The sequence below is a fragment of the Carcharhinus amblyrhynchos genome, chromosome 6 (genome assembly GCF_965287045.1).
Source record: "Carcharhinus amblyrhynchos chromosome 6, sCarAmb.v2.hapA, whole genome shotgun sequence".
In the NCBI taxonomy this organism is placed as follows: Eukaryota; Metazoa; Chordata; class Chondrichthyes; order Carcharhiniformes; family Carcharhinidae; genus Carcharhinus; species Carcharhinus amblyrhynchos.
Genome location: NC_137329.1, coordinates 14482904 through 14507954, shown reverse-complemented (window position 1 = coordinate 14507954; position 25051 = coordinate 14482904). Strand labels below are relative to the sequence as shown.

Genomic DNA, 25051 nt, shown 5'->3' with positions numbered 1-25051 from the left:
TGATATTTTGTATTACGAGGAAATCTACCAGCAAACCAAGATCTCGTAATGAATGCAACATCTTCTGCAATTGATTGCATCCATGAAACTGGCAATTCCAAATCGGGCACAAGTCCAACCGATTTATTTGATAGTAAACTCACTAGCTTTCGAGGTTACCCCCTTCGTCAGGATTTGGCAATTCCAAATCAGACAGAATATTAATAATCTACACCCAAGAGCAAGGACTTGATGGATTGAGCTATAAGGAGAGGCTGAATAGACTGGGACTTTTTTCTCTGGAGCATAGGAGGCTGAGGGGTGACCTCATAGAGGTCTATAAAATAATGAGGGGCATAGACAAGGTAGATAGTTAATATCTTTTCTCAAAAGTAGGGGAAACTAGAGGACATAGGTTTAAGGTGACAAAAAAGTGTCCAGAGGAGCAATTTTTTAACACATAGGGTGGTGAGTGTCTGGAACAAACTGCCAGAGGTAGTAGCAGAGGCAGGTACAATTTTATCTTTTAAAAAGCATTATAGAGGGATATAGGTGAAATGCAGGCTTAGGGATTTAAAAAAAAGGCGGCATGGACAAATTGGGCCAAAGGGCCTGTTTCCATGCTGTAAACCTCTAAACCTCTCTATGATACTTAGCTATATATTCTTTTAATTTTTTTAAAAAAAATTGAACTCTTAACCTCCTTTATTTCTGAATCTTATTGTTTCCTCCGGGTTTGGTGATTGATAAATTTATTTTTTCTTTGGTTCAAGAAAATCTCACAGCTGACATATTTAAATACATTTAGATTTGAAAAGGAAGAAGAAACTTGAATTTTTGTGGTGACCAAGGAGATGTTTGAATAGAGGGGAGCCGGTTCACTTTTCTCACTGGGTCATACCACACCTTTCAGAAATATTCTCCATTGCTTCAGTCAATGAATTAATTCCAAATGCAAAGGCTTGTTCCAGAGGTTAATGCAATAGGAATGTTAGACAGAAAGGTTCCCACTAACAGCAATGAGATTTGTAAGAAATTTGTCTTTGGTATTGGTTGAAGGCAGAATGATTTGAAGTTCCTAGGTAGTGCCATGGATCTGAAATGACCAATGGATCAGGGATACAGGCTTTGAATTAATTTCGGATTCAAAGAATAGCATCTTCAAAAAAAGGCAACATTCTCTCAGAGGAATACTAATCCAAGAAAAGCTGCCACGTTTAAGAATGACAATGTCAAAATTATTTAATTGGCCATAAAGTGCTGTGAGATGTTCTTGGGTCATGACACACATGTCAAATTCATTGCTAATGTTGTCAGTTATATTGTTAAACAGCTGATGGGTTTGCTTGCCTTTGAGCACTGTAAATAAGGGACCTTTCCATAGTCGGTGGGTTCTGAGAGGGTGTAACATCACCCAAGGAATGATATTGTAATTTGATTTTGTAAGCTTCCTTTTGAAGTTTTAATCTACACAGTGCCCTACCAGGGGCTAGCACTGCACCCCCCCCCCCCCACCCCCCCCACCCCCCCCGCTTCATTTTTGGTTTTTAATTTATTGATTTTTGTTTTATCTAAAGCAGCCAATGTCCAAATGCAGCAAGACCTGGACTTGGCCTGACTGGTGTGCAACACAAGTACCAGGCAATGACCATCTCCAACAAGAGACCCTAACCATCGCCTCTTAACATTCAATAGCATGACCATTGCTAAAGCCCCCACTATCAACATCCTGGGAGTGACCATTGACCATCAACTGAACTGGACTAGCCATCATAAATAGGTTCTTGATTGGGAAGGGAATTAAGGGTTACAGGGAAAGGCAGGAGAATGGGGTTGAGAATCTTATCAGCCATGATTGAATGGCAGAGCAGACTCAATGGGCTGAATGGATTAATTGTGCTGTTACATCTATTGGTCTTCCCTACACTCATGACTGAACTCAGGTTTGTCATCTGGCTTAATGGTGTGAGGAATATATCAAGGTTAGGGATTGTGGTTGAATTCATTTGCTGCCCATAGCTTGCAGGACCTCATGGATGCCCAGTTTTGAGCTGCTACTCATCTATTCTTTGTTTCACGCCACTAGTGCCATAGGACATAATGGGCAAAATCCTCAGTGTAAGAACAGGACTTGCTTCCACAAGATCACTCCAACTAATGCAGACAGCTGCATCTGTTAAATAGCTGAGACCAAGGACAAGCAGGACAATCCATCGCATTGATTTTCTAAACTCCTTCCATAAGGCCAATTTGACAACCACAACCTTCATAACTTGGCCAGTTCAGTCAGTGGCAATATAACTAAGCTTCTCTTGACTATTTTCTTTTATCCATTCATAGTATCTACGAGTCATGGTGTAGGCTAGCACTTATTGCCTGGCCCCAGTTGCCCTTACAAAGATGGTGGTGAGCTGCGATCAGTCCATGTGATGTAGGTACACCCACAGTGCTGATAGAGAAGGACTTCCAGGGTTTTGATCCAGCAACAGTAAAGGAATGGCAATATATCTCCAAGATGTGGAGATGCCAGCATTGGACTGAGGTAAACACAGTAACTTGGTCTTCTGAGACTTCTTAAAGTCCAACAGGTTTACTGGTAGCAAAAGCCACTAGCTTTCGGAGCGCTACTCCTTCGTCAGGTAAGTGGGAGTTCTGTTCACAAACAGGGCATATAAAGACACAAATTCAATTTACAAAATAATGGTTGGCATGTGAGTCTTTACAGGTAATCAAGTCTTAAAGGTACAGACAAGGTGAGTGGAGAGAGGGTTAAGTACAGGTTAAAGAGATGTGTATTGTCTCCAGGCAGCACAGTTAGTGAGATTTTGTAAGCCCAGGCAAGTCGTGGGGGTTACAGATAACGATTGCAAAACCATCACCGCCATCTTCCTTTATATTAGGTATGACTCCAAAATGAGTTTTCCACCTAATTGCCATTGATTCATTTTGCTAGGGCTCCATGATGCCACACTCAGTCAAAATTTGGTTTTATGTTAACGGGAATCACTGTGACCTCTGGAATCCAGCTCGTTTGGCCATGTAATGAGGGGAGGAGCTGAGTGGCCCTGGTGGAACCCAAACTAAATGCCAGTGAACTGGTTATTGCTAAGCAAGTACCGCTTGACAGCGCTATTGATGATCCTTTCCAACTCTTTACTAATGGTCAAATGTAGCCAGATTAGTTGGATTTGTCTTGTTTCTTGTGTACAGGACATACCTGGGCAATTTTCCACATTGCCGGGTAGACACCAGCATTGTAGCTGTATTGGAACAGCTTGGCTAGCAGCACGGCAAGTCTGGGGCAAAAGTCTTCAGTACTATTTCCGGAATATTGTCAGGGTGAGTATGCAGCATCCAGTGCTTTCAGTCATTTCTTGATAAAATGTAGAACAATCTATTTCGTTGAAGGCTGGCATTTACGATGATGGTTCTCTCCAGAGGAGGCCAGGATGGATTACCCATTCGGCATTGCTGGCTGAAGATTATTGCTTTAGCCTTATCTTTTCCACCAATTTGCTGGGCTTCTTCATCACTGAGAATGGGGATATTTGAGGAGCCTTTTCCTCCGGCAAGTTGTTTAACTGTCCACCATCACTCACAACGTGGCAAGACTGAAGAGCTTAAATCTCATCCATTGGTTGTGGAATCACTTGTCACTTGCTGTTTATGCCATTTGGCATGCAACCAGTCCAGAGTTGTACCTTCACCAGGATGACTCCTTCTTTTTAGGTACCACTCCTGGTGTGCCCTCCTACACTCTTCACTTGACCCACTGATGGACATTGAAGTCCTGCATCCAGGGTATATTCTATCCCTTTGTTATTCTCAACTGCCATTCTACATGGATTCATTATGAGCAGGCATAGAGGTGATAAGCAACAGCCACTGGTTGATTTGATTTATTGTTACATGTATTAGTGTACAGTGAAAAGTATTTTTTCTTGCGTGCTACTCAAAGCATAGAGAAGGAGAGAGTGCGGAATATAGTGTTACAGTCATAACTAGTAAGATGTCTCGCAACACCAGCTTAAAGTACAACAGGTTTATTTGGAACTATGAGCTTTCGGAGCACTGCTCCTTCATCATCTGATGAAGGAGTAGCGCTTCAAAAGCTCACGATTCCAAATGAACCTGTTGGACTTTAACCTGGTGTTATGAGACTTCTAACTGTGCCCACCCCAGTCCAATGCTGGCATCTCCAAATCATGGCAGTCATAGCTAGGGCGTAGAGAAAAATCAAATTAGTGCGAGGTAGGTCCATTCAGAAGTCTGACGGCAGCAGGGAAGAAGTTGCTCTTGAGTCGTTTGGTACGTGACCTCAGATTTTTGTATCTTTTTCCCGTCGGAAGAAGGTGGAAGAGAGTATGTTCGGGGCGTGTGGGGTCCTTGATTAGGCTGGCTGCTTTTCCAAAGCACAGAGGTGCTGACAGAGTCAATGGATGGGAGCTTGGTTTGCGTGATGGACTGGGCTTCATTCACAACCCTTTATCTTTCAGTGAAAGGTCCTTGTTCAGTCCCGAGCTAATAGCATTGATGACAAGTGTCACATCCAATTGACCATGTGCCATTTTAGTCTCACCTCTGATGCTATTTGTGCATAAGAGCTGCAATTTAATTGCGAGTGAGGGTAAGGTTCTTAGACAAAGCATTAGAGATTGTGAAGTCTCACAGTAATGAGATTAATACATTGAAAAGCAACATTTTTCTACTTTACAGCCACATTGATTTACATTCATTGGTGTTTTCAGATTTAGCCTTGGACTACTGAAATCTGTACTATTCTCTCATTTATGGAGTAGCTGCAAAGATAAGTCTTCAGTTTTCCATCCCTCTTTTTAATTATGGCTTAAACCCAACTCTTTAACCAAACATTTGTTCACCCGTCTTATTATCTCCTCCTTTAGTTCAGTGTCAAGTTTAGTTTTATAACACTCCTGTAAAGCACCATGGCATGTCTTACTGTGTTTAAATACACGTTACAGTTGTTGTTGTGGACGTCTTTGAAAATTACGATTATTGCACAATAAGGAAACTGATTATCAACAGAGCCGTCAGGTTTTGTTGCTGCAGTTTCAGTGATAAGTTTGTAATAGTTTAAGTCTGTGGACACTACAGTGGCCTCCATTCACCGCCAGCAGCTGTTCCCAACACTGAGGTAGTGGCGCTCAATCCAGCTCGTTACAAACACTGTCAGCATGATCTTCTTGGCTGCTTTCGAGCTTTGAGACCTCGAAGAGGGGAGAAAATCGAAATGACACGTGAAGAACTTTCATAACCGAAAGATAAAGGCACTTCAAACACACACGGTTAAAATATCCATATTTTATATCCATCTAGACCAAATTTATTCATAAGGATATAAGGGGGAATTTTCCTGGAAGGTTCATTGAACTTAGGAGGGATTTTATGGTTTTGGGATGAACGTGGCCGGAAAATCCTGGCCGTACAGACATTGGGACGAATTTTACCCTTTCACCCGCAACGGGAATCGGAGCAGGTGAGGGGCAGAACGTTGAAAGGTCCATTGACCTGGGGCAGGATTTTGGGACAAGCGAGGCCGGGAAATCCCGCCGACACAGCGCAGGAAAGGCTCTTCGACCCATCGAGTCTGCACCGACACCATCTACCACTAAAGGAGCGCTAACGCCATTTTCCTGCACCTGAACTATATCCTTACCATGTTACAATATTTCAAGTGCTCATCCAAATATTTTTTTAAAAGTTGTAAGGTTTCCAGCCTCCACTCTGGCTTGAAATGATCAAGTGACATGTTAGCTGGTGAGATTGTACATTTGTGATGAATCGCAGCATTAGGGGAAGCAAGGTGGAGTACTTTCTTTGGGAATGTTAAGCAGTACACCAGAGACAGATGTAGCCACTGATTTTACAAGTGGTCAGCATTCCCATTATACTTGGGACACAAGTGATTGAGACTTGAATAAATGGTTTGTGGCCAGGTAGATGATGCGTCTGATATAAAAATTTAATTAGCGTTATGGCATTAGGCAAAATGAAAAGAGGAAAGTTAGTTACGTTGCAAAGGTCATTCAAAGATCAACAATAAATATTGAGTCATATTTTTACCATAATGTACATGGAGAAAATAATAACAGATATTACACTTGGATACCAAGTGAAATAAATGCAGAATAATGTTTTGAAATTTAAAAACTAATCGAAAGAAGTCACCTAAGGACCTTAAGATTAGTGCACCAACTTTGTCTACACTGTGACTTGTTGAATCTATACATTAGGAAATTAGAATATTGAAAACTTAATATAATTCAAAACAAATAAAAATGGGTACTGATGGGTACACACAGGTGTGAGAAAAGGAAGGATAGCCCTGATGCAGGAGAATGTTTCAACATTGGCTTGAAGGTGAGGTGTGGACCCAGGTGACTGGACACCAATTTCTTACAACCACTGTGGACCAGCTTGCAACATGCAGTCTCCCCTCATTACACAGACAGCATCAGGAAATCATGGTGACACAGTGGTTAGCATTGCCTCACAGCACCAGGGTCCCAGTTTCCTGGCTTGGGTCACTATGGGTACAGCTTTTGCATGTTCTCCCCGTGTCTGCGTGGGTTTCCTCCAGGAGCTCTGGTCTCCTCCAATGATCTGAAAGACGTGATGGTTAGGTACATTGGCCGTGCTAAATTCTCCTTCAGTGTACCCGAACAGGTGTTCCTGTGTGGCAACTAGGCGATTTTCACAGTAACTTCCATTTTCCCTTATTTACTCTATCAAAAACCTTCATGATGTTTGTACATCTCTATCTCTTAACCTCTGATCTAAGGAGAACAATCCCAGTTTCTCTCGTCTCTCCACATAACTGAAATCTTTCATGTTGTCATTCTGGTAAATCTCCTCTGCCCCCTCTCTAAGGCCTTGGCATCCTTGTAAAGTGTGGTTACCATTGGATACCAGGCTCCAGCATTCATAAACAACTAAAATGAACAAAATCTGCACCTTAGCACCTTGTGGTTCTATAATGGCATTATACCAATAGCTGAAAGAAATTTATCTCAGCTCATTATATCATTGAGCCTTATCCAAAATTATTTTATTACCTTATTTGTGCTGCCAATACTTTTTCTTTTGCTACAGTGTCATTTTTATGTCATTTCATTTTGTAACAATGTAAAACTGAGAACATGTTGAAGGAACATAGAAAGAGGAGTAGGACATTCATCCACTTGTGATGTTCTGATATTCGATGAGATCTGAGCTGATATGGACATGATCAGATGTCACCCTTGCCGTATATCCCTCAATATTTCTGATTCGTTAAAATCTATTAGTCTCAGATACAACATTTATCATTGACCTAAGCTTCTATCACCTTTGTGTGTGTCATATTATTTCCTAATTTCCTACCCCCCACAAGGTCTAATTTTTTGACTTATCCGAGGCTTCCCAGTGTGTTGAATACCCTCAACCTGATTCAAAGTCTTGAACATTAGTAGCAAGGGGGAAATAAAAGTTGAAGAATTAACCTGTGTTGGTTCATCGAATGCACATGGCCTCTAGGACTCAAGACTACAATAATAGCAAAACTGCAGCAGTAAAATTTGCACTCTGAAATCCCCATTCTGGTAAATCTTGCTTCCCTATCTCCATGAAGGAATAAGGTCTGATTCATATGCATTTGCTATCTCTAACAACTACAGTTAAGAAAGCCCATCAACGTTTCTACTTTCTCAGAAGACTAAGGAAATTTGGCATGTCAACTATGACTCTCACCAACTTTTACAGATGCACCACAGAAAGCATTCTTTCTGGTTGTATCACAACTTGGTATGGCTCCTGCTCTGCCCAAGACCGCAATAAACTACAAAAGGTCGTGAATGTAGCTCATTCCATCATGCAAACCAGCCTCTCATCCATTGACTCTGTCTACACTTCCTGCTGCCTCGGCAAAGCGGCCAACATAATTAAGGACGCCATGCACTCTGGACATTCTCTCTTCCATCTTCTTTCATCAAGAAAAAGACTTAAAAGTCTGAGGTCATATACCAACCAACTGAAGAACAGCTTCTTCCTTGCTGCCATCAGACTTTTGAATGGACCTACTTTGCATTAAGTTGACCTTTTTCTACACCCTACATATGACTGTAACACTACATTCTGCACTCTCTCCTTTCCTTCTCTCTGAATGGTATGCTTGGTCTGTGTAACGTGCAAGAAACAATATTTTCACTGTATGCTAATACATGACAATAATAAGTCAAATTAAATCAAAATGTTCATTAGTTCCAGTATTTTTTCACTGACATCTAAGGACAGAATTTCTTACTGATATCATAAAAAGAGGATTCCTTTCAATATATTTGCAATGCTTTTATGCATTAGTTTGAAACTTATTTTTGAAGATTTACTGTGCAAAAAATCTAGTGGTAATAGTCAAGAGCAAACCTTAAGCTTATTTATTAGTGTCACAAGTAGGCTTACATTAACACTGCAATTAAGTTACTATGAAATTCCCCTAGTCATCACACTTTGGCATCTGCACGGGTATATTGAGGGAGAATTTAGCATGCACCTAACCAGCACGTCTTTCGGACTGCGGGAAGAAACCCACGCAGACATAGGGAGAACGTGCAAACTCAACACAGACAGTGACCCAAGCGGGGAATCGAACCCTGGTCCCTGGAGCTGTGAGGCAGCAGTACTAACCACTGTGCCATCATGCCACCCAACCTTCCCAAACATTATCACTAAAGTTAGCTGCAAGGGGAATTCTCCAACACCAATGTGTAATGTCTAATGGTCCAAGCGCTGAAGCAAATACAAGACAAGTCTCGGGCCTACTGGATCCCAAAGCCTCACCTGGTTATCTATACACTTGAACTGCCAAGACCACGCAGTATTATACAGGAAAGGTCGAAGATCAAACCGATTGTCATCAGGACTATAGTTTTCTGCGTGGTACGCAGGAGTCAATGTCGTCATCTTGTGCCGGTTAATTGAATACGTCTGGAAGAAATGTTTCACTTTCTCAGCCACCTGGACACAAATCAGAAATACAAGTTCACTTCAATTGCATGTCATGCTGTTAAATGTTCTTTCAAGTTTCAGCTCAATTCAATAATATGAGGATAGATTCCTGCTCGTCAGGAAAACCATTTTGCATTCAATCATGTTCCATTAAATCCTGTTAACTGAACTAATTTGGTTAATAAACAATATATTTTCAGCTTAATTTTGTAGCAATTCAAAGCAAGCCAATTTAAGTAAAATGTAGATATAAAAGATCCCAATCTAATTCTATATATAAAGAGTAATATAGACCCTCAGACAGGTTACAGACTGATTCCTCCACACATTTTTCAAACTCAAAATTGAAGCATATAAGTAAAAATCTTGCAACAATTCTGAAAATTAATCTAAAAGATAATTGCAAACATCTTAATATACACAGGGGTGGCACAGTGGTTAGTACTGCTGCTTCAAAGTGTCACCAGTTCAATTCCGGCCTCAGATCACTGTCTGTATGGAGTCTGCACATTCTCCTCATCTCTGCGTGGGTATCCTCCGGGTAGTCAGGTTTCTTCCCACACTCCAAAGGTGTGCGGATTAGGTTGATTGGCCATGCTAAATTGCCCCTTAGCTTCAAGGGGTTAGCAGGGTAAATAAGTGGCGTTTTAGGAATAGTGCCTCGGTGAGATTGTGGTCAGTGCAGACTCAATGGGCCAAATGGCTTCCTTCTGCACTGTAGGGATTTTATGATTCTACAAATGATTTGTTAGTGATAAGCACTACCAAACCACATTTAAAAAATCTTGATGGATTAAGAAGAGACTTCATTTTTTAACACATTTCCTGGGTGTCTACTACTTGTAACAGAAAGCTTATTGAGTTACTGTTATATTACCTGCCTAGGAGTACAGATACTTTTCCACATGTAGACTAGTTTGCAGAACATGCTGTAAGGGCCACACTTTGCAATTTTCCGCAGTTTCCCATAGACAGACAGTTCCGCGTAGGTCATCCCCATATCCGCCTGTGCAGAAATAAAAAGTTGTAAGGAAGCATTTGCATTATGCTGAAATAGAATCCAGCTGGTCCAGTAAATCCAGGACCAGTCCTGCATGATAATTGCAACACAATGGGTCAAACCACATGCTGCTGAGAACTACAATAGACATTTTATTCCAACTCTTACGTATACAGTAACATTGCTTACTAAGTTAAAGCCTAGCATGTACACACACAACCCATTGTGTCTATACATTTCTAGGTGGTAGGGAAAGGTGAGAAAGCTGTTAAAAAGCCTGCAAGATTCTTGGCTTTATAAATAAATGCAGGGTGCAATACATGGAAGTAAAGGAAGGGGCAGCACAGTGGTTAGCACTGCTACCTCACAGTGCCAGGGACCCAGGTTCGAATCCGGCCTCCGGTGGCCGTGCAGAGACTGCACATTTTCCCCATGTCTGCATGGGTTTCTTCCGGGTGCTCCAATTTCCTCCCACACTCCAAAGATGTGCGGGGTAGGTGGATTGACCATGCTAAATTGTCCTTTAGTGACAAGGGGTTTAGAGAGTAAATAAATGGGGTTACGGGGATAGGGCATGGATGGGATTGTTGTCGATGCAAGCTTGATGGGTCAAATGGCCTCCTCCTGCACTGTAGGGATTCTATGTGATACTAAATCTTTATAAAACTCTGGTTAGTCCCAGCTGGAGTCTGGTATCCAATTGCAACCAGACTTTACAAGGATGTCAAGGCCTTAGAGAGGGGGCAGAGGAGATTTACCAGAATGACAACATAAAATGACTTCAGTTATGTGGAGAGATGAGAGAAACTGGGATTGTTCTCCTTCGAGCAGAGAAGGTTAAGAGATAGAGATGTACAAACACCATGAAGGGTTTTGATAGAGTAAATAAGGGAAAACGGTTTCCATGGCAGAAGTTTTAAAGTTTATTTATCAGTGTCACAAGTAGGCTTCTATTAATACTGCAATGATGTTACTGTGAAAATTGCCTAGTTGCCACACTCTGGCACCTGTTCAAATACACTGATGGAGAATTTAGCACGGCCAATGTATCTAACCAGCACGTCTTTCGGACTGTGCATGGAAACCGGAGCACCCGGAGGAAACCCATGAGGACACAGGGAGAGTGTGCAGACTCCTCACAGACAGTGACCCAAGCCGGGAATTGAACCCAGATCCCTGGCGTTGCGAGGCAGCAGTGCTCACCACAGTGCCAACCCTAAGGGCAAGCAACCAGAAGAAACAGATTTAAGGAACTGGCCAAACAAGCTAAGGCAAAATGGTGATTCTATCGCAGGTTGCGATGATCTGGAATGCACTGCCTGAAAGACTGGTGGAAGTGGATTCAGTTGCAACTTTCTAAACAGATTTAGAGAATTTTGTGAAAGGGAAACAATCTGTAGGGCTATGGAGAAAGGTAGAATTGGAGCTCATTAGATAGTCAGCATGACACAATGGGCCAAATGGCCACCTGCCGCGATGTATTATCCTACAGTTCCTGAACCATTTACACTTTCTCTGGTCTGGGCGGTCACACTCCTCTTATTTTCTTCAGCAATTATCAAAACAGATGATCCAACAAGTTAGATGTTATCCAATGAAAACTAGCACCAAGTACCTCATCAGCTTGAGAAGTTTGTCCTTCCGAAAGCGGCTCTAACTCAGCAGTTGGGGGAGCCGACATAATGCTGCAAATAAAGCAACACAATATTAAACAGGAGTGCAAGAAGCCAGGTACTTTTTCACCACAGGAGGCCACCATTCAGCCCAGAGTCCCAATATAGACTGAAACAATGCTCTTGCAACACAAACCTACCTTCGGAGAGCTGTGAGCTGGAAGTTTTCAATGCAGTACTGTATGAAGCTCCTCAAATCGGTCTTACTGATGCCGCCGATTGGATTTATATCTGCACTGGAGCAATCGTATTTGGTCAGGTATCCTCGAAGGCTGAAACAAATCAGGTTTCTTGGGTTAGGAAATCCGTCACCAAGGCAATGTCAAATTCAGAACCATTCCTTCATCGGGGACGTGAACTGCTTAAGGGCCCTGACCCACCACGCAGCCTCTGGTGAACTGACAGGAAGATTTCTGAGCCAAACAGGTTCTCGATTTCCATGCCTAAGTTAGTTTAGCACTCAGCACGCAAAGATTCGTTTCCGCAGTGGTCCAGGGAGCCAACTATTCTCTGCCCCATTTATTTTTAAAGATAGGAGCAGGAGGAGGCCATTTGGCCCTTCAATCTGCTCCACCATTCATTATGATCATGGCTGATCATCCAATTCGATAGCCTAATCCTGCTTTTCCCCCATAACCTTTGATCCCATTCGCCCCAAGTGACATACCCAGCTGCCTGTTGAATAAATTCAATGTTTTGGCATCAATTACTTCCTGCGGGAATGAATTCCAGAGGTTCACCATGCTTTGGGGTGAAGAAATGTCTCCTCAGATCCGTCCTAAATGGTTTACTCCAAATCCTCAGACTGTGACCCCTGGTTCTGGACTCCCCCACCACCAGGAATATCCTCCCTCCATCTACCCGGTCTAGTCCTGTTAGAATTTTATAAGTCTCTATGAGATCCGCCCCCCCATCTTCGTCTGAACTCCAACATAAACAAAAGAGAAATGCCAAGAGGAAATGATTTGTTGCAGGAAGGCGCTTCAATGTGTGGTCTGACAGAGAAGGAAATCTGTTGCAAGCATAGCTGATTCAGCAACTAATTCCAACACAGTTGACACACAAACCCATGACCACTGATGTGCATTCACGACTGTCCTGTAAATCATCCCGTTATGGGCAGTTTTATCCCAACATTATCAAACACTTCTCCAGTATCTATTTTCTGTTGGAGTTAACCTGACTTTTAGACACAAAAATGATTAACTGAGTAGTCTGCCACTTTGCATTTTTAACATTCCGTTTAATTTTATTAGTTATTCAAGTGCTTAAGTAATGACTCTTATTCACATCTGTTGTTCAGGGTTTAGAGCAATGAGAGATGATATCATTGAAACACACCAAATTCTTACAAGACTTGACAGGGTAGATGAAGGAAGAATGTTTCCCCTGGGCTGGAAAACCTAGAAACAAGGGGCGCACATTCTCAAAATAAGAGTTGGGCTGTTTAGGTCTGAGATGAAGAGGAATCTCCTCACTCAGAGGTCAATGAAACTAATCCCAGACAGCTGTGAAAGCTCAGTCATTGAGGACACTGAAAACAGATTTCATAGAAATCATAGAACCTTACAGTGCAGAAAGAGGCCCTTCAGCCCATCGAGTCTACACCGAACACAATCCCACTCAGGCCCCAACCCCATATCCCTACATATTATACCTACTAATCCCTCTAACCTATGCATCCCTGGACACTAAGGGGCAATTAGCATGGCCAATCAACCTAACCCGCACATCTTTGGAGTGTGGGAGGAAACTGGAGCACCAGAGGAAACCCACGCAGACACGAGGAGAATATGCAAACTCCACACAGACAGTGACCCGAGCAGAGAATCGAATGCAGGACCCTGGAGCTGTGAAGCAGCAGTGCTAACCACTGTGCTACCGTGCCGCCCAATTTCAATTGATTAAGTTTAAGGTTTATTTTATTATTGTCGCAATTAAGCTTATGTTAACACTGCAATGGAATTGCTGTGAAAATCCCCCAGTCGCCACACTCCGGCGCCTATTCGGGTACACGGAGGGAGAATTTAGCATGGCCAATTCACCTAACCAGCACACCTTTCAGACTGTGGGAGGAAACCAGAGCACCCGGAGGAAACCCACGCAGACACGGGGAGAACGTGCAGACTCCGCACAAGCAGCGACCCAAGACATCAAGAGATATGAGGATAGTGTGGAAAAATGGGATTGAGGTTGAAGATCAGTTGTGGTCAAGTTGAATGGCGGAGCAAACTCGAGGGGCTGAGGCTCCTATTTTCTAACTCCCTATGTTGCCAGAAAACAACCTCGGTTTAAATCATTTTGTTTGTCTGAAAGTAACTTTCAAAATGTCAAAAGGTGAAGGCCAAAAATCCAAAAAATCAGATAGCAGAAAATGGCAAAGAATGCTGTCATGTCATCCTGAAGTCAAATCAGGATGAGAAATCTTGAATTTGGATCTGGCAGGGCTCAGTATTGTTTGTGCTCAGTTATCACTGCAGTTTAAAGTCATGTGGAGAACAGTTGGTAGCTGTCACTTGTTTCTCTCCCGATTTTGGTTGTCCTTTCTATCTGACCACCAATTCCATCCCTCTCCCTGGCCACTGTGAGGGCTAACCAGACTGCCCACAATTACGACATCAAATTGACTCACCAAAACTGCACAACATCTGCACTAAAAGGGCAGGATTTCACAGAGATGGCACACACTGCTCAAGGTCCACCCAACTGGCCAGGAGCTCCTGCATTGTGCATTGGGGGCCACAGTGGTCAAGTTCCGTGGCCCCAAAGCACATAAAGCCTTCCCCGATTGACGAGCACCCCCCTTTTCCAGAGACCACCCCCCCTTCCCCTAATCAGGGTTATTCAGAACTGATGCAACTTATACCATGTCACATTCACCCCATGTAGTCACTGATTTATATGGCTTCCATGGCCTCTTTATATCCATAGCATCTTCTAGGCCTACAGCCCACAGAGACCCTAGAGTTCTTAAGGTACCTTGTCCATCCTTAATTTTAACCATTGGCAGCATACTGTAGTGTTCTGGAGATGTGATACTCGGAAGCATGGAGGTTATAAACAACAAGGGCTACAGTGTGTGACCTCTTACATGGCTGTTTCTTTTCTTGCTGTTTCCCACACTAGGATTTATGACATCATGTTCCAGCGAATATATTAATGCAAGAGTTTCACTAGAGCTGATTCAGTGATTTGGTGGTGTGGTGGTATTGTCATTGGACTAGTAATAAGAGACCCAGGGTAATGTTCTGGGGACCAGGTTTCAAAGCCCACTATGGCAAATGATGAAATTTGGATTCAATTAAAATCTGGAGTTAAGAACCTACTGATGACCATGAAACCATTGTTGATTGTCATAAAAACTCATCTGGTTCATTAATGTCCTTTAGGGAAGGAAATCTGCTGTCCTGACTTGGTCTGGCCTACATGTGACTCCAGAATCACAGTAATGTGATTAACTCTTAAAATGCCCCTGGGGATGGACAATAAATGCTGGCCCAGCCAGTGATGCCTACATCCCATGAACTAATTAAAAAAAGCTAATAAGAATTAATGTAAATACATAATGCATTCCTTCAGCCACTTAGCTACAAGCTCTGCAACTTTATTCCTTCATGAGATCGCTGGCTGGGCTAACATTTATTGCTCATCTCTGAGGGAATTGCTGTGGATCTGGAGTCACATGTAGGCCAGACCAGATAAGGACAGCAGATTTCCTTCCCTAAAGGACATTAGTGAGCCAGATGGGTTTTTACAACAATCGGCAATGTTTTCACGGTCATCATGAGACTTTTAATTCTAGATTTTTAAAATTGAATTCAAATTTCACCATCTGCCATGGTGAGATTTGAACCCAGGTCCCCAGAGCATTACTCTGGGTCTGTAGATCACTAATCCAGTGACAATGCCATTAGACCATTGCTACGCCCAAGTGACCCCAACACCCTCCCTTAAGTTCTTTGCCTTTCTTCCCACCTGTTTAAAATGCTCTTTAAAACTTAACTCTGACAAAATATCTGGTCATCTACCCTATATCTCCTTAGTAAGAAGTCTCACACCAGGTTAAAGTCCAACAGGATTATTTGGAATCACGAGCTTTCGGAGCACTGCTCCTTCATCAGATGGGACTCCAACTAAACCTGCTGGACTTTGACATGGTGTTGTGAGACTTCTCATTATGCCCACCCCAGTCCAAAGTCGGCATCCCCTTATGTGACTTGGTGTCAAATTTAATTTTATAATGCTCTTTTGGAATGATTTGAGGCAGCTCATAGTGCCGAAGGTGCTATATGAATGCAGTCTTGATCAAGCTATCATCTTGTAATTTCATCTGGAAAATCTCAGAGAAATAATGAGGAATGGGTCTTTTTAAAAAGAAGCATGAATCCCAAGAAAATCAGCTCCATTAATAGTATCAAAGACTGCAAATAAACATAGGACTTTCAAAAACAGACAAATGATTCTCACCTCTCATCTACATTGGCTGATCCAAGGACCAAAGACCCACCAGGTTTTCCAGAAGTCCATAAACACAGTTGTGCAAAGAGATAAGCAATGACCATGCGGATTCTTGCCTTGAGAAGAGAAACATCAAGAGAGGACAATTCTAGCATCTGGAGTTTTATTCATAAGATAAGAACATAAGAAATAGGAGCAGGAGTAGGCCAACTAGCCCTTCAAGCCTGCCCCGCCATTCAATAAGATCATGGCTGATCTGTCGTGGCTCAGTTCCACATTCCCGCCCTCTCCCCATAACCCTTAATCCCCTCTCTTATCAAAAACCCATCAACCCGCGTCTTAAAAATATTTAGCGAGGCAGCCTCCACCACTTCAACGGGCAGAGAATTCCAGAGATTCACCACCCTTTGAGTGAAGAAGTTCCTCCTCAACTCCGTTCTAAACCACCCCCCCTTTATCTTGAGGCTGTGCCCCCTAGTCCTACTATTCTTTCTGAGCGGGAAGAGTCTCTCCACCTCTATCCTATCCATCCCATTCATCATCTTATACGTCTCAATGAGATCTCCCCTCATTCTTCTAAACTCTAACGAGTACAAGCCTAATTTATTCAGCCTCTCCTCATAGCTCAACCCCCTGAACTCTGGCATCATCCTAGTAAACCTCCTCTGCACTCCCTCCAAGGCCAAAATATCCTTGCGTAAGTACGGCGACCAAAACTGCACACAGTACTCCAGCTGCGGCCTCACCAATGCCCTATACAGCCGCAGCAAGACCTCCCTACTTTTATATTCAATCCCCCTCGCGATGAAGGCCAGCATCCCATTCGCCTTCCTGACCACCTGCTGCACCTGCAAGCTGGGTTTTTGCGACTCATGCACAAGGACCCCGAGGTCCCTCTGCACCGTCGCCTGCTGCAGTTTTTCTCCACGCAAGTAATAATCCTTCCTGCTATTATTCCTACCAAAGTGGACCACCTCGCACTTGCCAACATTAAATTCCATTTGCCATTTCCTGGCCCATTCGCCCAGCCTATCTAGATCCTTCTGTAGACTCTCCACACCCTCCGCACAATTTGCCGTTCCACCAATCTTGGTGTCATCAGCAAATTTCGACACCCTACACTCGGTTCCCTCCTCCAGATCATCTATATAAATGGTAAATAGCTGAGGCCCCAGCACCAACCCCTGAGGCACTCCACTAGTCACCATCCGCCAATCCGAATAGCACCCATTGACCCCCACTCTCTGCCTCCTATTTGACAACCAGTCCTCTATCCACGCTAACACCCTACCCCCAACTCCATGCCCCCTGACCTTCTGCAATAACCTCTTGTGAGGTACCTTGTCAAACGCCTTCTGAAAACATTCTTACCAAACAGCATAGCTGGACATTTAAAACTAAAACCCTCATTTACCACACAGCAGTTAGCACTGCTGCCTCATAGTGCCAGGGACCTGGGTTTGATTCCAGCTTTGGTTCACTGACTGTGTGGAGTCCGCACATTCTCCCCATGTCTGTGTGGGTTTCCTCTGGGTGCTCTGGTTTCCTTCCACAGTCCAAAGATGCGCGGGTTAGGTGGTTTAGCCATGCTAAATTGTCCCTTAGTGTCCCAATATGTGTAGGTTAGGGAGATCAGCCATGGTAAATGTGTGGGATTACAGGGATAGGTCGGGGGTAGAGGGCCTGAATAAAATACTCTGTCAGAGAGTCAGTGCAGGCTCGATGGGCCAAATGACCTCCTTCAGCACTGCAGGGATTCTATGATTTCGGAACCAGGAGCACCATTTGTTCAATCAAGGCGTTCAAGAAGGCATTAGGTAATTATTTAAATAGAAACAATGTGCAAGGTTTCAGGGAAAGGGTAGGAGAAACGGCACTAGGTCATAATGCTCATTTGGAGCGCCAGTAGAGATATGATGAGCTGAATGGCCTCCTTTTGCGCCACAGCACTCCTGTGATTTGATATAAAGCCCAACCTCTCAAAATTACAAGGCAGCTAACAGCTTAGCAACAAGAAAACTCCCTTCTTGAGAGAGTAGTTAAACACCTTCGGACCTATAAAACCATCTGACGCATTAACTTGCCAGTCAGTCATACGACACATTTCATCAGCAAAGTAGGAGGAGGCCATCCAGCCCATCAAGGCTGTACCAACAACAATCCCATCCTAGGCCCTAATCCTGTAACCCCACATACTTACCCCACTAATCCCTCTAACCTACGCATCCCAGAACACTAAGGGGCAATTTAGCATGGCCAATCAATCTAACCTGCACATCTTTGGAGCGTGGAAGGAAACCAGAGCACCACAGAGGAAACCCACGCAGACACAGGGAGAATGTGCATATTCCACGCAGACAGTGACCGAAGCTGGGAATTGAACCCAGGTCCCTAGAACTGTGAGACAGCAATGCTAACCACTATGCCACCATGCCACCTATAAGTACACTTGCCACGCCAATAGCTCTTACCAGTTGATTGCTCAGAACGTAAAGTTGTGTGGGGATCAATAAGATGTGACACTCTTCAATCTAGTGGTTGCGCAGCTTATACATACAGGCATTAAAAAAGGGAAATCATGAGAGAAATTGAATTCGACTAGCTGCTCTCAAACCACACCACAACATGGCAGCATGGTGTTAGCTGTGGTGAACAGTTGTTATGCCAGTGTTTTCACTAACATGCCCACAGCTCCTGACAGAAGGATCCTATTAAAAGCTTTGATGTTAAGTTGGATGTCTTCAGTTCCACCCATTGTCAATTTCCAAAATAGGCCTACTTGAACTCTGAGTGTGACATTGGTATCGGAGGATGAGCTGAGAGAGGTTAGTGAGGCCAACAATACAAGAGCTGAATTAACAGTACCAAGTATGGGTGGCATGGTGGCACAGTGGTTAGTACTGCTGCCTCACAGCTCCAGGGACCTAGGTTCAATTCCCGGCTTGGGTCACTGTCTGTGTGGAGTTTGCACATTCTCCCCGTGTCTGCGTGGGTTTCCTCCCGCAGTCCAAAGATGTACGGGTTAAGTTGATTGGCCATGATAAATTGATCTTAAGTGTCCCAAATGTGTAGATTGGAGGGATTAGCAGGGTCAATGTTTGGAGTTGTGGGGATAGGGATGGGATTGTTATCAGTGCCGACTCAACAGGCCGAATGGCCTCCTTCTGCACTGTTTCTATTCATTAGCTGATGATTCACTGGCTGGTCATTTCAATTGTGTACACTGCAGTATAGTCAAACAACAGTGGGAAATGGCTACGTGAATCTCAACCAGATTCAGGAAGGAACAGAGTTCTATTTAAACCACACTTCAATAATGTCACGTTATAAAAGCAGAAGACTGCACAGACTGGAAACCTCAAATAAAAACAAAAACATTGGAAATGCTCAGCAACACCCGTGGAGAAAAAAAAGTTAACATTTCAGATCAGTGACCTTTCATCAGAAATGAAACAGAAAATGCTGGAAAAATTCAACCAATCCAGATGCATCGCAGCTCCATACGGCTCCTGCTCTGACCAAGACCGCAAGTAACTACAAAGTGAATGTAGCCCAATCCATCACGCAAACCAACCTCCCATTCCACTGACTCTGTCTACACTTCCCGCTGCCTCGGAAAAGCAGCCAGCATAATCAAGGACACCCACGCACCCCAGATATACTCCCTTCCAACTTCTTCCATCAAGAGAAAGATACAAAGGTCTAAGATCAGCTACCAACCAACTCAAAAACAGCTTCTTCCCTGCTGCCATCAGGCTTTTGAATGGTCCTATCAAGGGGATCTTTCTCTAAACCCTATCTGCAGCTGCAACGCTATATTCTGCACCCTCTCCTGTCCTTCTCCCCTACATACTCTGTGAACAGTATGCTTTGTCTGCATAGCGCACAAGAAACAAATCATTTTCACTGTATCCCAACACACGTAACAAGAATAAATCGAATCAAATCAGCATCCTTGGAGAGAAACTTAAAATTCCGAGTCCAAAAGCCAATGCAACTTTTAAGATGAGCCACGTAGCTAACGTACCTGCACATTCTGCAGTGCCAGGTTCTCTCTTCTGCAGCCGCCGTGTACCGAGAACTGTGGAGATTTGCCAGTTACCAAATTGAAAATCCCAATCACAGCCTTCACTGCCGGATCGATGTTCAAGTTGATGTGATAACTGCAAAGAAAACTAATATTCAGATAGCCTATAATGCGAGGCTCATCAGTAATCTACGGTACAGTTTCTCTCAAGATTGTATCTTTGTGGAAGTCAAAAAAGTTCAGATTGAAGTTCCATAGTTTGGAAATTAAATGGTGCAGAAGTTTAAAGTGTTCAAATTATAAATTCATGCCTTCTCTGTACAGCGGTGCAAAATGTTTATTGGCTGATTGACCTTCAAACGGGGCCAGTCTCTGCTATTTCCTCATTGGCCCCCATAACATTTTCCTTTCTCGGCCTTCACGAGATGGTGAACAAGACTAGATTTTTTCCGTGACAAATACCAAAGGCAAGATATGAGGATATGCCACGCAAACGAAGGATTAGCAGAAGTCAATTTTTTAAATCGAATGAGAAAGGGCGAAAGGCCAGGATTTAATTGGCAAGAATGTATGTCAATGAAAGATGTAAAAAATCTCTTGTTCCTGATTTTCTGTCATTGATTATAACTGCTGAGCTTTTCTCTGTAACCTCAGAACTGCTCCTGTCATCCCGTGTTGACTGTGGAGAGTTCTCCTTGTGCACAAATAATTAAAGACCTTGCACTGGATGTACGATGTCTAGCGCAGTTTGTGTAAGGAGTCGACTAAGTGCCGTTAGATTGCTGTTACTCAAGAGAACTCTAACGTCTTGATGTCAGTTACTTTTAACACGTTATAAATAACTTTACTCTTGATTTTTTTTATTCCAATTGTCAGAACAGTCTGTGCTCGCTTACTTAGGCCATGCTCGCTTACTTAGGCCACAGACTTGATGGGCTGAATGGCCTCCATCTGTACTGTATGGATTCTATGACACTGAATCAGTTCATTGTCTAGGAAACCACTGTACACATTTCAAAGCTCTGGAGAGAAGGATGATTAAGGCACATTAAACATGCACATTCTCTGCTTCCGCTAATTCCTCACCTGCCTATTTGCTCCGCCAGTTCTTTGGCCCGGTTGCAAGTGTCTCTCGAAGAGTTCTCACTCGCCATGTAACAAGTGATGAAGATGCGGCGGCAAAATTCCCGTGGATCTTTGGGGATGTAACCGGGGTCATTCACTATCCTCTGGACGTCTGCTATCACCTGCTCATCTGAACAAACGGAATGGAAATTTCAGAGAAAATTCAACACTAATTAATGTCAGTGATTTGGAATTTCAGGAAACAGTTGATAAATTTTCGAACCCTATTCCTAGTTAACTTGCAACAAATTCAAGACAAACTTCACAGGCTGCAAGAATCTAACTCATTTCCTTTTCGATAAACGTAATGTATTGGGCACAGACTGAAGAAACATTTTAAAAACATGGTCTCCGATTATTTAACATCCCATTTCACACACTATTCCCCAACCCTGGATTACATTTCAGTAAACCTCGAGAAACTACAAAGGATTGTGAACGTAGCCCAGTTCAGCAGGCAAACCAGCCTCCCATCCATTGACTCTGTCCACACTTCCCACTGCCTCAGCAAAGCAGCCAGCACAATAAGGACCCCACACACCTCGGACATTCTCTCTTCCACCTTCTTACATCGGGAAAAAGATACAAAAGTCTTGAGATTACATTCCGACCGGCTCAAGAACAGCCTATTTTCTGCTATCGTCAGACTTTAGAACGGACCTGTCTTATGTCAAGCTGATCCTTCTCCGCATCCTAACTATGAGTGTAACGCTATATTCTGCACCCTCTCCTTTCCTTCTCCCCTGTGTACTCTATGAACGGTTTGTGGGAACAGGGCGGGGACAGTGGTTAGCACTGCTGCCTCACAGCACTCGGGACCTGGGTTTTATTTCTTGCTTGGATCACTGTCTGTGCCGAGTCTGCATGTTCTCCCAGTGTCCTCCAGTTTCCTCCCACAGTCCGAAAGACATGCTGGTTAGGTGCATTGGCCATGTTAAATTCTCCCTTGGTGTACCGTAACAGGCACCAGAGTGTGGCGACTAGGGGATTTTCACAGTGACTTCATTACAGTGTTAATGTAAGCCTACTTGTGACACTAATGAATAAACTTTAAACTGTAAAACTTTGTCTGTGTAGTGCATAAGGAACTATACTTTTCACTGTATCTCAACATATGTGATAATAATAAATCAAATCAAGTCTCTGTCAATACTACTCTGTGATCAGCTAGCCAGTTGAGAGCTGTTTAAGCAACTCACAAAGCTCCTTGTCTCCTCTTTCTATGCAAGGGACCTTGTTATGTTTACTCGATCTGAAATGCACTTGGCGTGAAACGCACTACTCAGAGGTAGACAGACATTAATGTGAACAGCCATCCTGCCACTCCATAAATAACATACCATACAATACATGCCATATCACAGCATCACTTGTTTGCCAATCATTATAGTGGCTCATGGTTAATTGGAGATGTTAAAGCTTGTATTCACTTTTTTATTCGTGAGACATGGACCTCACTGGCTGGCCAGCAGTTATTGTCCATCCCTAGTTGCTGGAGGGCAGTTGAGAGTCAACCACATTGCTGTGGCTCTGGGATCAACATGTAGGCAAGATCAGGTAAGGCCAGCAGATTTCCTTCCCTAAAGTACATCAGTGATCGAGATGGGTTTTTCGACAATCGGCAATGGTTTCACAGTCATCAGTAGAGTCTTAATTCCAGATAATTTTTTTTATTGAATTCAAATTCCACCATCTGCTGTGGCGGGATTCAAACCCGGATTCCCAGAACATTAGCTGAATCTCTGGATTAATAGTCTAGCGATAATACCACAAGGCCATCACCTCCCCTTTTAACCTCTGCATTAATTGTAGAGCCAGCCCAGGGTCGTGGGTGGTGAGACGGGAGTGGATCAGAAAGAAAACTGAACAACTGCTAGCACTGAATTTATTGAATTCAAATTCCACCATCTGCCGTGGCGAGATTCGAACCTGAGTCCCCAGAATATTAGCTGAGCGTCTGGACTAATAGTCTAGCAATAACACCACTGGGCCATCTCCTCCCCGACAGTAGGGTGGAGGAGGGGAGGTGATAGGAAGAAACGGAACTTCATAGCTACTTACTTCCATTACTTGCGGCAAGGCACACCTGATGACACATGGAATAGACAATACAGGCTGTGGCTGAACTATCAATGCCTCCACTAAGAGGTAGAAGAAAACCAGCCTACAGACACAAAAAAATACAATGGATTACAGAAGAGGAAGGAACAAGCAAGAGGAACCTGTTCAATTCAGAAAGTAAAATAACCTATGCACTTCACTGCTAAATAACCATTAAGATAAAAAGGGAAGTGTTTTTATTGTGTTAAATTAGTTTTGATTACAAAGGATCAACCAGTTAGAAGTTTCTGACTTTGATAGAGTTGGCCGTTTGTCAAACTCCTGCAGTGTTTAGCGAAACAAGGTTCTCCATTTCTAGGCAGCCCACTAGCAACAGAGGCAGCCCACTGGCAACGGGGCATTGCCGCCTCACAGCATCTGAGACCTGGGTTTGATTCCCGGCTTGGGTCACTGTCTGTGCGGAGTCTGCACGTTTTGCCAGTGTCTGTGTGGGGTTCCTCCGGGGGCTCCGGTTTCCTCCCACAGTTGAAAAGACATTCTGTTTAGGTGCATTGGCAGTGCTAAATTCTCCCTCAGTGTACCTGAACAGGCGCCGAAGTGTGGCGACTAGGGGATTTTGACGGTAACTTAATTGCAATGTTAATGGCAAGCCTACTTGTGACACCGATAATTAAACTTAAAACTTAAACTCAGACAACTTCCACCTGCTAAACCCAACCAAAAGGGGAAGATGTGATTTTTATTCTGAAATGGAATTGAACAGGCTAGGTGGGGAAAAGACAAGATTCTCATAAGAACATAAGAAATAGGAGCAGGAGTAGGCCATCTAGCCCTTCGAGCCTGCCCCGCCATTCAATAAGATCATGGCTGATCTGTCGTGGCTCAGTTCCACCTTCCCGCCCTCTCCCCATAACCCTTAATCCCCTCGCTTATCAAAAACCCATCAACCCGCGTCTTAAAAATATTTAGCGAGGTAGCCTCCACCACTTCAACGGGCAGAGAATTCCAGAGATTCACCACCCTTTGAGTGAAGAAGTTCCTCCTCAACTCCGTTCTAAACCGCCCCCCCTTTATCTTGAGGCTGTGCCCCCTAGTCCTACTGTCTTTTTTGAGCGGGAAGAGTCTCTCCACCTCTATCCTATCCATCCCATTCATCATTTTATACGTCTCAATGAGATCTCCCCTCATTCTTCTAAACTCCAACGAGCTGTATATTTCTCAGCTGTATATTTTCACATTGGAGGACTGAATCTGATTGGCGACAACAGCCATCTTCGCTATGAGATAGGTGGCACAGAACATTAAAAAAAAAAGTGTCTGCATTATGCTGGCTACAGAAGGCAGGAGAGATGATTAACTACAGAATGTCTTGGTTGCTGTGCCCAGACTGGTATATGATTGTACCAGGTTGATTTTTTTTGTTTTTATTCCAATTCACTCCAATCAAAGTCCAATTCAGAGTCTTATCAAGTTGAGACATTCCCAATCTAAGCTTTCAAGACAGGGCTCTCACCTCCTGTCTTAGGCTTGATCTACATGATCCAAACTGATTGGAGTAGGGCATAACTCCTTCTCCAAGGCTTGATCTCATTTGCATCTTAGCCAAAAGGCCAAGATGCCGCTTTTAAAAATTGCTTCAAATGAAGCTGAAATGTAACCTCATGACTTCAACCAAGTGCAGCATGTTGATACTACACCTGATCTTAGCCAAAAGGCCGGGAAGCG

The 25051-nt window shown here is 43.4% G+C and overlaps 1 protein-coding gene across 1 annotated transcript in view; it reads right to left on the bottom strand.

The window, feature by feature from the left end:
* Positions 1-4916: 4916 nt before the first annotated feature.
* The window catches only part of nadsyn1 (NAD synthetase 1), a 58026-nt gene continuing 37891 nt past the window's right edge, over positions 4917-25051 (bottom strand). Inside the window, exons 13-21 of the mRNA XM_080191545.1 lie at positions 23327-23429; positions 21227-21395; positions 20141-20276; positions 16123-16229; positions 11796-11927; positions 11598-11667; positions 9860-9988; positions 8815-8991; positions 4917-5207 (exon numbers count right to left, since the gene is read on the bottom strand). Coding sequence (XP_080047671.1) covers positions 5145-5207; positions 8815-8991; positions 9860-9988; positions 11598-11667; positions 11796-11927; positions 16123-16229; positions 20141-20276; positions 21227-21395; positions 23327-23429 — 1086 coding nt within the window. The 3' untranslated portion in view covers positions 4917-5144. The remainder of the gene's footprint in view (positions 5208-8814; positions 8992-9859; positions 9989-11597; positions 11668-11795; positions 11928-16122; positions 16230-20140; positions 20277-21226; positions 21396-23326; positions 23430-25051) is intronic.